A 15,977-nucleotide genomic window follows, 5' to 3' on the forward strand; every position below is an offset into this window, starting at 1 on the left:
GTGTTACTTCTTTACCCTGTGTCTATGGGAGACAGTTAGTAAGTGCAGGGCTTTTCAGGCTGCGGATTGGGCATTGTTTGGAAGCCTTCCCTTTTGGTAATAAGCTACATTTACATGCATACCTTCTTATGCTCAGGTTGGCATTTCTCCTATACTAACCCTCTGCATAGGTCTACCTCTTAGCCTGCACTGGTAACTACTGTACTCCCTTTAGGGGTACCATCACTACCTAGGCTTACTCTATATTTATATTTATACCTCTATCTTGAATACCCCCCTGCCTTTCTACCAGATTTCTGGCAGTACTTACTGGCTGAGACCAGATCTCTGGTAGGTTTATTTTGGCCCTAGTGAGCATTTCAGAATGCCGATGCATTCCCACTAATATTTTTCCTTTAAGACTATTATTTTGTTTTTTCTCCGAGAAAACTCCACCCTCCTGGCAATAAATAGAGCCAGTTTTATACCTCACTATTATGAATATAAGTTGTCTTATTAAAGGTTGAATACCCACGTCTTCTTCCATAACAAACATAAAAAGGTTTCTGTTTTAAAAGTCACGCTTTCCTTTTTTCCCCACAAATACCATTACCAAAGGGGCACAGATCATCGAATGAGCAATCTCCCACCTTCACATAGCTTTATGTGTGGTGGTCATTTTGCCCATTCTCTCATTTATCCTGTTCTTGCCTCTGGGGTTAAGCCCCCTGTACCCCTTGTAACCACTTCAGAGCTGGGGCAGTTGGTTTTCTCCAGCACCCTATATTCTCTGTCTCCTTCTCTCTAATCGTTAAAAAAAAAAGATAAGTGACAAATATTTTTAATCATTTTTATGTGGTATCTTCATTGCCAATGTTTAATTTGCATTATTCTGAGTGGACATAAAATGTCATTATTCTCCTCTCAGCAAACGTGAGACACATTCGTGTATGTTTAACCCCTTAAGGACCAAACTATTGGAATATAAGGGAATCATGACACGTCACACATGTCCTTAAGGGGTTAAATAAATGAAACCAAACCTATCAACCAAATTTGCACCATCTCCAGATAATCTGCAATTCCTGTCTATTTGTAGACAAAACAGGACAAAATTCTGTAACTGCCAAAATAGTATATATATATATAATAATATATAATATATAATATATAATAATATAATTATAATATAATAGTATATATATATATATATAGTATTCTAAACTTAGGTTCAACACATACAACGGTTTATTTGCTGTCAAACTAAATAATCAGTTAAGCCCAACTTAAAAATTACCAGTATATATCTATTGTTTGACAAAATCAAAAGCATCTAGAACATTTTTTTTTTATAATTCAGCATTTATTGAATCTTAATCATATACACAGGTACAGATAAATTATATAGGAAACAATAGTGGTAAATTGGCGCTATAGTGGTGTTAAAATAGTGCTGCTAAAAACCACAGTGAAATCAACCACTTAATTCCACATAGTACATACACTAAAAACAAAGCAAAGTATGCTTGTTAGCGCTCTATACAGTAAATAGTGACAACAAATATGTGCACAGTGTTCAAAAAAGTGTAGTAATAGAAGTATATACATACACTTTTAAATGAACGGTATCCAGAGGAATTTCTACAAGACAAAAAGCTCACATAGGGCAATATAGTCTGTGACTGAAATATTAGTATAATAGTTGCATCCTACAGTAGTGACAGTAGGACACTATCAATATGCACCTGATGAAGGCGTCCAGCCGAAACGCGTTGTGCTTTATCTAGGAAGATTTCCTGCATGCAGTTTGCTGTGCTTTTTTTATGTAAGAATTTTTATTGATTTTTGGAATAAATGTTAAGAATTTATTTCTAATCCCTGCTCATTATTCTTCACCATATGACCATTGGGGGGAGAGCACAGAAGCTGAGGAATTACACATTTACATCCTACCTATGCCTATTTAAATGAGCTAGTTTTCTATACAGGCTCATGAACATTTGAATAGGATGCAACTATTATACTAATATTTCAGTCACAGACTATATTGCCCTATGTGAGCTTGTTGTCTTGTAGAAATTCCTCTGGATACAGTTTATTTAAAAGTGTATGTATATACTTCTATTACTACACTTTTTTGAACACTGTGCACATATTTGTTGTAACTATTTACTGTATGGAGCGCTAACCACCATACTTTGCTTTGTTTTTATTACAGATATATTATATCTATACATAAAACATAAGTGCATATCAAATTATCTATGCAGTAATAATTGGGGCAAACAGCTAATCACCAAACTGTCTGACCTTAATGGAACATTTACTTTTAATGCAGTATAGTGACGTTCTAGTGAACCATGAGATCATAAGATCTCCGTCTGTGATCACTGCAGTAACCGTCAGTGATGGAGTAATATTGAAAATGGGTTAAGTAAATAAAGTAGAAGATGATGGAAGTGTACGGTAGTTGAAGGAGAGAGAGTAAATAGAGTATGTGGGTTACGAGAGGGAACTTGAGAAAGGGCAGGTATGGGATGCACAGGACATTGACCACAGGGAACATCAGTGAAATGTCTCTTTGGAGACACAATAGTTGTAGCGCCAGCCAGTTAGGATGTCTTTAAGGCCTGATGCTAAGAGGCAACCACATATAGGTATGTGCATATAGGTGTGTGCAACCACATATAGGTATATCTATGATGATTCCCAGAAGCCATCAGCACCAATTCCTCAATAGCTTTGATCTCATCCAAACATCAAATCCACTATCTGATGGTGGGGATCAAGCCCTCTTTCCAGTGCACTGGTATAGTACTACGTGTTGTGTTTGTGAGATGTGGTCAAAAAAGATATCTTATATTTGCCTAGTGCATGTGGGTAAAAGTGCAACAGAAAATGCTCAGTTTTAAACAGGAGGGGGGAGTGTACTAGTTTCAGAAGTATCTTATGTATGGTCTTTCAAAAGAATTGAATATGGTCACAACTCCACCAAATATAGAAATGTGTGCCCAATTGCTACATCTCCTCATTTGGGAGAGGTCTCAGGTGAGCATGAGCAGATATTCTCTGGGGTTTGGTACCAGTAAGCGAGAATCTTGAAGCATATTTATTGGTACTTAGTGCATATGGGTGATTTGTGTGTGAGAGTGAATATCTTTGCCCATTGTTGCTCATCTAGGTGCATGCCTAAATCCCATTTCCATTATCTTGTGTAGTATGAAAGAGGGGAGCTATCTGCAATCTAAAAAAGTATATTATATAACGGTGAAATGCAGTAAGCAGGAGCCAGGAGGTTGTGGCTGCGTGCATTGGAGTTCAAAGTTCAAAAGAGGGTACTTCGCACCTGCAGATTGATGTAAAGAGGAGGCAAAATGTTTGAGTTGAGCATATCAAAAGTGTAGCAGAAATGGAATAAGTTCCTGAGGGTGCAAGTCCCTAAGGGGTGTAATATTGCCATTAGTGTGCACGCATTTAAGCCACAAGGGAAGCTGCAGATTCATGGAAATCAAGAATTCTGGTCTTTGTGCTGGTGTGAAGGTTGGGTTGTCCGAAATAGCCGTTAGTGTGGAGGGACTGAAGGACAGAGAGAAGCTTGTCACACATTGGTCTTAAGGGTTGGAGGGACAGTTGTGTGATTCCCTGCAGACCCCACCTGGGACTGAGTGACCAGGGAAGAGCATAGGAGACAGATTTTGTGGTCTTAGATTTATTTTAGATCCATATTTACAGTGTGTAGAGATGAATCATTCCATAACGGGGTGTAAGTGAATCATTTTGTAATATAACAAAAGGTACTCCCCTGCTTTTAGGTCATATAAGTATGCTGCATTTTAGTCTTGCTTTACGATTGTCCCATATATAAGATGGATTTGAGAGAAAAAACAGATCGGTAATGCAACAGGTAAGGTCTGCAGAAGATATAGGATATGAGGGAGGATATTCATCTTAAGGATTTGTATCCTACCAAGCCAGGTTATGTATGGGAGGGCCCAATTTTGACAATCCCTAGAGATCTGTTGTAGTAGTGGTAATAACTTTAGGTCAAATATTTTTATGAGGGTTGATGAAAGTTTAGTCCCCTAGTAAATAATTTTGTCTTTGACCCATTTAAATTGATATTTAGCCTGGAGTGTGAGCTGGTGAGATAGAGGCTTAGTATATCAGATTTGATGTAGTTTATTTTTAGATTGGAGATAAAGCCAAAGTATTAAAATTTTTGTAACAGAGTTGGTAATAAGTGTGTGGGATCAGTGAGGATTAAAAAAGTGTTTCTTTGGCATGTGCTACTACTTTATATTGTGGTTGGGAGGATTTAATGCCAGTGATACCATCCTATTTTATTATACTACTTTTAGGAAGGAGTGATAAAGAACAAAAAAGGAGGGGGGTGCTATATATATAAAACCACAGTGATATACTTATATCTGTACATAGGTAATTCTGTCAAAGATCTGCCGGATCGATCTAAAAACAAATAATGTACATAGCATAATACTGTATAACAAAATGGTAAATAAAAATGGTCTGGTATTGGGTCACTCACGATCTCCAAAGCCTATTGTAGCAGGCTTAGACTGTAACAGCTCTTCATAAGGTCATGCAGACTATGATTTTCAGTATGTTCCACTTTTTCCCCGATCACATCAAAAGCTTCAATAGCCAAATGGATACGATTAAAGGGATTTATTGAATAAAATAACAATTTCACAAAGTGATAAAAAATAGTATAAAAATACAGGGCACAACGCGTTTCGACTCTAGGTCTTCTTCCAAGGTGCATATGGTCCGGACAGTTTCAAACTCTTTAAATAAGTCCGGTGTTGCCGCTTTTCCCAGGTAAATTTTCAATTTACTTCCGTGTTGTGACGTCACTTCCGGGTTCCTCCGACGTGACTTGCGTCGGTGACGTCATCACGGATAAGTTCGTATTCAGTCCTTGACCCGGATACTGCTTTACTTTGGCACCATCTTTAAAGGTGGCAACTTGTTTTATAAAGACCACTCATTGGTAAGGGAAATTAAAGCCATTGAAAATGGTTAATCCACATCTTACTGTGCAAAATTACAAATCAAATTATAATCAACGAAATACACATTTAATTCAGAGGTGGTATCTATTTGTTCTACAACATAAGTAGAAGACACAGGTGTGGAAACGATTTTGTCCAAAAAGTCCTAAAAAACATATATATATATATATGGACAAAAAAATTTTTACAAAATTTTTTTAGTAAGATTTAAGATAATAAAAAAATGTTTTTGAATAGTAAAAAAGATTTTTTTAAAAAAGGGAAAGAATGGTCCAAAAAGACAAACATATGTATAGAGGCTGGGAGGGCTAATCTTCTAAATAAGGGCTGCCATCTCGAAGTCCACGTTGAGTCCGCCCGGAGTCAATGTCTCCAGGTCAAAAATCCATCTCATTTCGCTACGACTCAACGTGGACTCGATTTGGCCTCCCCTCCAATGGGGTTTAATGGTCTGAATCCCATAGAAATTAAGCCCTGCAGGATTCCCGCCATGAACATTCAAAAAATGTGAGGAAACACTGTGTTTTAAAAAACCTCTTTTTATGTTGTAGATGTGCTCACGTATCCTTATTTTTAAATTCCTTGTTGTTTTCCCCACATATTGGAGTCCACAAGGACATGTGAGCAAATACACCACATTTTTAGTGTGGCAAGTAATAAAAGAGTCAATTTTAAAGTTAACAGAGCCAATCCTTGATTTAAACACTTCTATTCTTTTAGGTTTCTTTTCAATATTTTTGCAGCCCATACATTCTCCACAATAATGGAAACCTTTCTGTAGAGCTTTGTGGGAAGTTAAGAAATTCTCTTTAGGCTTCAATAATTCTAAATGACTCGAAGTTAATTTCTGCTTAAGATTACAGGCTCCTCTAAAGATTAATCTGGGTCTATCATTGAGGTAGGGTAGAATTTCTTCATCCTGTTGCAGGATGTGCCAATGTTTGTTAAAAATTCTTCTTAATTTCCCATGGTCTTGATTATAATTGCATATGATAGGTATTTTATCATCCTTCTTCTCTAGTCCTGTTTTGGGTTTATATTCTAATAAGGTGTCCCTTTCCATGTCCCTAACTTGTTTTATCTCCTGATCCAGAAGACTGTCACAGTATCCCCTACTTACAAACTGTTTTTTTAAAATTTGGGTTTGAGAGTCAAAATTTCCTATTTCTGTACAATTTCGCCTCATGCGTAGAAACTGGCCTCTTGGTATATTATCCAGCCATGGGCGAAAATGACAGCTCTCTTTATGAATATACCCATTAACGTCTACTGGTTTGAAAAAGGTGCAGGTTTCTATGGTGTCATTTTTAACAAAAATCTCCAAATCCAGAAAGTTAATTTTTTGTTGACTATATTCTTGGGTCAGCTTTATATTCCACTCATTTGAATTAAGGAAATTAAAAAATTCCAGAAACGTAGAGTGGCCTCCTCTCCAAATAATAAAAATATTGTCTATATATCGTCTATATAGGACCAGGTTCGCACTCCAGTCATGCTGGGAATACACAAAAAGTTTTTCCCAATAGGCCATAAATAAATTGGCATAACTGGGTGCGAACCTGGTCCCCATAGAAGTCCCCCGGCGTTGCAGATAGTAGTCCCCCTCGAACCAGAAGAAGTTATTCCGGAGAATTAAGGAAATTCCCTCCATAACAAAATCTATTTGTTCTTTGGGGTACAGACCGGATATTTCTAAAAATGAATAGTTGGCCTTGCACCCAATGTCATGGTCAATACAGGTGTAGAGACTCGTGACATCACAAGTAATGAGTGCAAAGTCACTTTTCCATCTAAAATCTTTTAATATTTTTAACAGGCTCATAGAGTCCTTTAGATATGAGGGGTTTTCTTTTACTAGAGGTTGAAGGAGGGTATCTATATATTTAGATAAGTTGGACAAAAGGGAGCCCACTCCAGAGACTATTGGTCTCCCCGGGGGATTCCTAGCGTCTTTGTGAAGTTTCGGTAATACGTAGATCACTGGAATTTTAGGGGACCTAATATTCAAAAAGTCATACTCTTTTTTGTTGAGGATTCCCTTTAGAAGGCCTTGATCCAAATAGTTTACAAATGTTTTTTGAATATCTTGCTGGGGATTTTTATTTAATTTGGCATAAGTATCTTTGTCTTCAAGTTGTCGATTAATTTCTGCCACATATTTATCCCTATCCATCACCACTACCCCACCACCCTTGTCCGCGGGTTTAATCACTATTTCAGGGTCTTTCCATAAATTTTGTATTGCCAATAACTCTAATTTAGTAAGATTATTCTTTTTATTGGCTTTTATCTTTTTTAAGTCTTTGACACATGCTTTTTCAAAGACCTTCATTGGGTTAGATTTTAGATGGATAGGGTAAAAAGTAGAGGGGGCTTTTAGACCTGTATGTACAAATTCCCCAGTTTCTGTAGTACTGGGGTTTCCTATATTGGTTTTTTTATCAAAAAACTTTTTTATGCATAGCTTTCTCATAAATCGATTGATATCTGTATATGCATCAAATTGGTCAACATTACAGCTTGGGACAAATTTGAAACCCTTTCCCAAGATTTTTATTTGGTCGTTATTCAGAATTTTTTTTAGAAAGATTAAAGATTTTTATCTTCTCATCATTTTCCCTCTTGGGTCTCTCCAATATTTTTCCTCCCCTATTTCCCCTTCTTCTACCTCTCTGTATCTTCTTTTGGTAGGGACCGGAGTTTTTTCTCTCAACTCGTCCCAACGCTCCTCTAAAAAAGATTCACTCCTCTTTTTTTTTTCTAACTGGCTCAGGGGTTCAAACCGGTTAGACATGGGAATATCTCTCCTTTCTCTAATTGGGGACCTCTGACTAGAGTCGGAGTCTCTGTTCCTATGATTATATGGATACTTCTTTTTGACACCATAGCTTAGGGGGGCCATTTGAGTATTATAACTCTGATGTTTATCATGTCGGTGGGCTCCTTCCCTTGGTTTCAATCTTCTAACCTCTGTCCATTCTGACGTGGGGTTGTGTGTCTTTGATGGCCTATTATATGTTTGATTCGGGACATAGTTATTGGTGTAGTGTTTTCTTTCCCTTTGTTGGTTATTTTCTCTTACTCTAAAATTCCCTTGATTAAAATTGTCTCTAGGTTTTTTTCTGACATTATTAGTGGCATAATCATTAATATCTCGTTGGTATTTTTTCTTTTTATTAGTAATAATGATTGATTCCAACTTATCTAATTTCCCCATAATCGGATCGGAGATTAATTCAAAATCCCTGGTTCCAATATATGGTTCCAATTTTTCACGAATTTCTTTAATAATTTTGTCTAGAACGTCTAGGTTTCTTTTCCTTTGGTCTACTATAATCTGCATCATGGTTATTGAAAAAGACTCCAAAGCTTTTTCCCATATGTCCATGAATCTTTTGTCATCCCGATCAAACGTGGGATATTTCGTGAAGCGGAGACCTCTAGGAGTTATTTGGTCACTCAGATATTTTTCCATCGTGAATACCTCCCACTTAATTTTTAACTCTTTGGTTAACAGTTTTTCCAATAATATACTCATTTCTTTCAGATTATCAGTAATTTTATGTTTTTCTGGGGTTTCAACCTCTATTTCCTGAAAAATTTCTTCTGTCCATCTTTGCATCTTTGCTCTTTTTTCAAAGATGTCCATAATGGTCTAGCTGCCCACACCCTGGTGATTTGGACAATAGCAAAATACAAATATTATTTCTGATTAGAGAAATATATGGGTGGATTGGCGCTATTTAGAAGATAATGAGAACAGCAACAACCCCCAAGTGCCAAACAAATCACCCAAAGGCACTATACAAGGAATCCCCCGGGGAGACCAATAGTCTCTGGAGTGGGCTCCCTTTTGTCCAACTTATCGAAATATATAGATACCCTCCTTCAACCTCTAGTAAAAGAAAACCCCTCATATCTAAAGGACTCTATGAGCCTGTTAAAAATATTAAAAGATTTTAGATGGAAAAGTGACTTTGCACTCATTACTTGTGATGTCACGAGTCTCTACACCTGTATTGACCATGACATTGGGTGCAAGGCCAACTATTCATTTTTAGAAATATCCGGTCTGTACCCCAAAGAACAAATAGATTTTGTTATGGAGGGAATTTCCTTAATTCTCCGGAATAACTTCTTCTGGTTCGAGGGGGACTACTATCTGCAACGCCGGGGGACTTCTATGGGGACCAGGTTCGCACCCAGTTATGCCAATTTATTTATGGCCTATTGGGAAAACTTTTTGTGTATTCCCAGCATGACTGGAGTGCGAACCTGGTCCTATATAGACGATATATAGACAATATTTTTATTATTTGGAGAGGAGGCCACGCTACGTTTCTAGAATTTTTTAATTTCCTTAATTCAAATGAGTGGAATATAAAGCTGACCCAAGAATATAGTCAACAAAAAATTTACTTTCTGGATTTGGAGATTTTTGTTAAAAATGACACCATAGAAACCTGCACCTTTTTCAAACCAGTAGACGTTAATGGGTATATTCATAAAGAGAGCTGTCATTTTCGCCCATGGCTGGATAATATACCAAGAGGCCAGTTTCTACGCATGAGGCGAAATTGTACAGAAATAGGAAATTTTGACTCTCAAACCCAAATTTTAAAAAAACAGTTTGTAAGTAGGGGATACTGTGACAGTCTTCTGGATCAGGAGATAAAACAAGTTAGGGACATGGAAAGAGACACCTTATTAGAATATAAACCCAAAACAGGACTAGAGAAGAAGGATGATAAAATACCTATCATATGCAATTATAATCAAGACCATGGGAAATTAAGAAGAATTTTTAACAAACATTGGCACATCCTGCAACAGGATGAAGAAATTCTACCCTACCTCAACGATAGACCCAGATTAATCTTTAGAGGAGCCTGTAATCTTAAGCAGAAATTAACTTCGAGTCATTTAGAATTATTGAAGCCTAAAGAGAATTTCTTAACTTCCCACAAAGCTCTACAGAAAGGTTTCCATTATTGTGGAGAATGTATGGGCTGCAAAAATATTGAAAAGAAACCTAAAAGAATAGAAGTGTTTAAATCAAGGATTGGCTCTGTTAACTTTAAAATTGACTCTTTTATTACTTGCCACACTAAAAATGTGGTGTATTTGCTCACATGTCCTTGTGGACTCCAATATGTGGGGAAAACAACAAGGAATTTAAAAATAAGGATACGTGAGCACATCTACAACATAAAAAGAGGTTTTTTAAAACACAGTGTTTCCTCACATTTTTTGAATGTTCATGGCGGGAATCCTGCAGGGCTTAATTTCTATGGGATTCAGACCATTAAACCCCATTGGAGGGGAGGCCAAATCGAGTCCACGTTGAGTCGTAGCGAAATGAGATGGATTTTTGACCTGGAGACATTGACTCCGGGCGGACTCAACGTGGACTTCGAGATGGCAGCCCTTATTTAGAAGATTAGCCCTCCCAGCCTCTATACATATGTTTGTCTTTTTGGACCATTCTTTCCCTTTTTTAAAAAAATCTTTTTTACTATTCAAAAACATTTTTTTATTATCTTAAATCTTACTAAAAAAAATTTTTAAAAAATGTTTTGTCCATATATATATATATATGTTTTTTAGGACTTTTTGGACAAAATCGTTTCCACACCTGTGTCTTCTACTTATGTTGTAGAACAAATAGATACCACCTCTGAATTAAATGTGTATTTCGTTGATTATAATTTGATTTGTAATTTTGCACAGTAAGATGTGGATTAACCATTTTCAATGGCTTTAATTTCCCTTACCAATGAGTGGTCTTTATAAAACAAGTTGCCACCTTTAAAGATGGCTCCAAAGTAAAGCAGTATCCGGGTCAAGGACTGAATACGAACTTATCCGTGATGACGTCACCGACGCAAGTCACGTCGGAGGAACCCGGAAGTGACGTCACAACACGGAAGTAAATTGAAAATTTACCCGGGAAAACCGGCAACACCGGACTTATTTAAAGAGTTTGAAACTGTCCGGACCATATGCACCTTGGAAGAAGACCTAGAGTCGAAACGCGTTGTGCCCTGTATTTTTATACTATTTTTTATCACTTTGTGAAATTGTTATTTTATTCAATAAATCCCTTTAATCGTATCCATTTGGCTATTGAAGCTTTTGATGTGATCGGGGAAAAAGTGGAACATACTGAAAATCATAGTCTGCATGACCTTATGAAGAGCTGTTACAGTCTAAGCCTGCTACAATAGGCTTTGGAGATCGTGAGTGACCCAATACCAGACCATTTTTATTTACCATTTTGTTATACAGTATTATGCTATGTACATTATTTGTTTTTAGATCGATCCGGCAGATCTTTGACAGAATTACCTATGTACAGATATAAGTATATCACTGTGGTTTTATATATATAGCACCCCCCTCCTTTTTTGTTCTTTATCACTGTTTGTATTTGTATAGTGCCTTTGGGTGATTTGTTTGGCACTTGGGGGTTGTTGCTGTTCTCATTATCTTCTAAATAGCGCCAATCCACCCATATATTTCTCTAATCAGAAATAATATTTGTATTTTACTTTTAGGAAGGGTTCTAGGCTTAGAACAAACAGGAGGGGGGATAAAGGATAACCATGACGTGTTCCGTTACATATTTGAAAAGGGTCAGAGAGGCATCAGTTGATTGTGACTCTGGCCATAGGGGATGTTTATAGGAATAAGATCCAAGAAAGCATATTCTGGCCTAGTCCAATCGTACTGCACACATGTATGACCAATCCACTCTGTCAAATCCTTTATCTGCATATGTAGAGTAGCAGAGTTGGCAATTTCTTTGTTTTTGTGAAATAAATCAAATTAATTACACTCACCATATTATCCCTGGTCTCCCTCCCGGGTACAAAACCTACCTGATGCAGATGCATCAATATTGGTATATGGGGCTATAAATGCAGAGCAAAGGCCTTGACGAAAAAATGCATGTCTGTGTTCAACAGGGAGATTGGCTGATAGTTTGTGTAGAGGGATGGATCCATTCCCTCTTTAGGGATCACCATGATGTGAGTCGATAGGGAGTGGGTATATAAGTGTTTGCCTTTAATCAGGGAGTTCAGAAGTCACAGGAAGTGAGGGGTCAGAATGTTTTCTATAAAATTTAAGTGCTTGGGACAGTTCCTCCATCATAATGGGGGATTCCAGAGAAGCAATAGTTTCTGATGTCAAGAACCTAGTCTTGTGTTGCTGTAGGTAAGTGCTTAGAAAGGATGCAATGTCCTATTTAAAGGTGAGGGAGTGTCAGGAATACTGTATGTTTCGTGGTATTGGTGGAATGCTATTTTCATTGAGGAATTCTGTTGGATTTTAGGACATACATTTTCATCCATCTAATTTCAAGTGCTCTAGTCAGCGGTCTACCACTGTTATTGAATACCGACCAACAAAACTGTAGTGTAGTGCTTAGAAATAAATCAAATAAATATGTGTAAAATAATATTAATTTCAAGTGTATAGACACACGTTAAAACCATAAAACAAACTCGATCTCCTCTCAAACCACTTTTTAAAGTGCTTGTGCAAAAGAAAATAAACTTCAATATACTTGATAGATATATCCAAATTGTGTTAAACACATTCACAAAACTTTCCCACTTTTAAAGTACATTATGAAATTTTAATTTGATAATTTAGAATTTGAGTTGAGGGATGAGTGTAGTGTGATAAGCTCTAGGTAGGAGTCATCTAAAGGTTTTGTTTATGTATAGTCTCTATTTCAGCAATTTGGGAGAGTAGATAGTAAGTTTGGGCATCTCTTTGCCTCTTGCAGGATGTGTTTATTTAAGTAAAAGGCCTCTCATGGTACATTTGTAAGTTTCCGAGTTGGTGGATGGGATTTTGTTTGTAGCAAGAAATTGTGTCAAGTGAGTATATACTTCTTCAGTTATTAGAGTGTCACCCAAAAATGATTTGTTGAGCTCCCATGCCCAGGTCTTTCTTATATGCATTGAGGAGAATAAAGTGAGAGATCAAGGGGCATGGTGTGTCCATGTTATGTTGACGATTGTAGAATCACATAAGATGTCAAGATGCTAGTGGTGAATAAAAAGGTAATCAATGCATGCATTGGCATTATGTGGAGATAAGTAAAATGCATAATCCCTATAAGGCGTGGGTAAGGTTCTCCAACAATCTATTAGTTGTTGCTTATGGAGGAGGGCATGAATCCCCTCAACAGATGAGCAGGGAGATGTGACTTTCTTGTGTATGTATCTGCAAATGGGTCTAGTAGTAGGTTAAAGTTCCCTCCCACCACTATGGTGAAGATCTCTAGTTGTCCTAGGACATTAATAAGGAAGATCTTTTGCCCTCTATTGGGAAAATAGCAATTTGCAAACGTATATATGGTGTTACATCTTTTCCCTTTCAGAAACAAGAATCTACCTTCTGGATCTGCGAGTTCCTCAGTGAGGACAAAGGCGATTTGTGATGCAAATAAAAGAGCTACCACTTTTGTATGGGCTTTTCTATGGCTGCCCTCTGTGCTTTCATCTCTTGTCGGACTCTGGTACTCTTATTTGGAGGTTCAGCCCTTTGACGTTAATAGATACTATGGACAGCTCCAGTGCGTCCATGAGCGAATGGGTTGGGGAGGGTAAGGAGAATGGGTGAAAAATGATGAGATAGGAAAAAGAGAACCGTGTGCCCCAAAATCAAGTACAAGAGGGCCGATAAGCAGATTCCCTGGAATCTGATTAAGGATATGTAGGCACTGGCCCAGTGGAGGTTTCTTTGTAACATCCTGTTAATACAAATACAAAAAGAGAAGTCCTGCGCTCACTCCCATTACTACTGGGCCGGCAGAAAGGACTACAATACACATCAGCTCCAATATATAGTAAAAACCAAAGAAAAGAAAAAGTTACCTTTGCTCTCTCCTTAATCCCTATGTATATTTAGACAAATGGAGGTCATTTAGTTGCTCCAATGGCCATTGGAGGGAATGCCCGCCTGCCAACGTCAAGGCAGACCCCCCTAAGCGGGTCCTAACACTGACCCTTCAGCCTGCTTCCTTGAGCTTCTGGCAAAGATATCTCTAATGAGACAGAGAGGGGTATTTTTTATATACACCCCTGTATACTTATTAACCCTTAATAGGGAACACATGGGATGGGAGGCAGCATTGTAACCAGGCTGTGTGATACAAAGTAAATACAAATACAAAAAGAGAAGTCCTGCGCTCACTCCCATTACTCCTGGGCCGGCAGAGAGCTGATTTTATTGTCCCTGTATACATTTGTGTTATGCTATCTTATCCCCTCTGAGATCTAATTTCTGTGTGCATATGTTTAGCAACATGACGTTGATGTGTGTTTTAGCATCTTAAATATATTTATTAGATATGTATTGTAACCAATATTTACTTCTTGTTTTACTTAGGAGGACAAGATATATTTATGACAGAGGAGCAAAAAAAATATTACAATGCAATGAAAAAATTGGCATCAAAAAAGCCACAAAAACCTATTCCAAGGCCTACGGTAATATACAATTATATTTTCTGTACAAAATATCAAGTCCATAAAAATGTAATAAGTCAGAAATATTTATGGATGGATTTCTGTTTTCCTAGTATTGCACTCATTACAAACAACTCAAACCAAACAGTACAAACATAAAATGTTGTGATTTTAATGATTTAATGTTAGTATTTGAATAAATAGAACTGAAATACTTTTTTTGCAAAGAGAATTAGCAAGAAAACATAAGATGGTTAGCATATGCTTCCCACTATCACTAATGTGAATCCCTTCTAGCTCAGTAATTCATACTGAAAACTCCCATTCCATGCCTCCCAACCATCCCGATTTTGGCCACACAATCACGATTTTAAGGTCCTGTCTCACCATCCCAACTTAGTTCCCGCTTTAGAAAACACCAGGGAACTGTCCCCAACACGCACTGTGCAAGTACATAATTAGATGAGCTTATGCTATGTTCAGGACACTATGACGCTGCAGCGAGCACTGATTCAATGCATGGTCTGGCCTCAATGTTCAGGCCTTACATGATTAGCATATAGCCTGGCAGGCATTCACACCAGGCTAATCTGCTAGTAATTCTGGAGGACATGTTAACTTTTAGCAGGTCTGCTCCTTTGGGCAAAACCAGTGACAGGGTCACACCACTGGTCCATCCCCTTTGACCCCCGGTGTCTTTCTGGAGTTGAAAGGTATTATTATTATTATTGGTTATTATTATTGATATAGTGCCTGCTTATTCCACAGCGCTTTACAATAAGAGGGGAATTTACCAAATGAGACAATACCAAAATGTAATAGGAACAATCGGTAGTTGAGGACCCTGCTCAAACAAGCTTACAATCTAGAGGAGGTGGGGTTTAAAAACACAAAAGGAAGAGTATTGAGGGAGACAGCAAATAGACATGGTTGGAAAGTAGCAGAATTGGCGTGTGGCCCTTTAGGAGAGAGCAAGAGGAAAGTTTGAGAGATAGAAGTTATTCTTGGAGGCCATAAGCAATCCTGAAAAAATGGATTTTGAGTGACTTCTTAAAGGATTGAAGACTAGGGAGAGTCTGACAGTGGTAGGCAGGGTGTTCCAAAGGAAAGGAGCAGCTCATGAGAAGTCTTGCAGGTGTGAATTTGCATTAAGGGTTTGAGTAACAGACAGGAGAAGGTCACCAGTATATTGTAGAGATCGCGAGGCGGCATACCTATAATTAAGTGAAGAAATGTAAGAGGGGCTAGAGTTGGTTAGGGCTTTATAGGTAAGGGTTAGTATTTTAAATTGACACCTGTAGGGTACAGGAAGCCAGTGTAAGGATTGACAGAGGGGTGAGGTGTGAGAGGGGTGAGGTGTTTTTCCAGGAGAGAAAGATCAGCCTGGCAGCAGCATTCATCACAGATTGTAGGGGAGTTGTACAGCTTCTGGGGAGACCAATGAGGAGGGAATTACAGTAATCCATTACTGTGAGAGACA

General features: G+C 37.7%; 1 protein-coding gene across 1 annotated transcript in view; it reads left to right on the top strand.

Annotated features, from left to right (window-relative positions):
- The window catches only part of LOC134571229 (sodium channel protein type 9 subunit alpha-like), a 122,188-nt gene that overhangs the window by 94,075 nt on the left and 12,136 nt on the right, over nucleotides 1-15,977 (top strand). Inside the window, 1 exon segment of the mRNA XM_063429400.1 lies at nucleotides 14,414-14,518. Coding sequence (XP_063285470.1) covers nucleotides 14,414-14,518 — 105 coding nt within the window.

The sequence above is a fragment of the Pelobates fuscus genome, chromosome 8 (genome assembly GCF_036172605.1).
Source record: "Pelobates fuscus isolate aPelFus1 chromosome 8, aPelFus1.pri, whole genome shotgun sequence".
Taxonomy (NCBI): domain Eukaryota; kingdom Metazoa; phylum Chordata; class Amphibia; order Anura; family Pelobatidae; genus Pelobates; species Pelobates fuscus.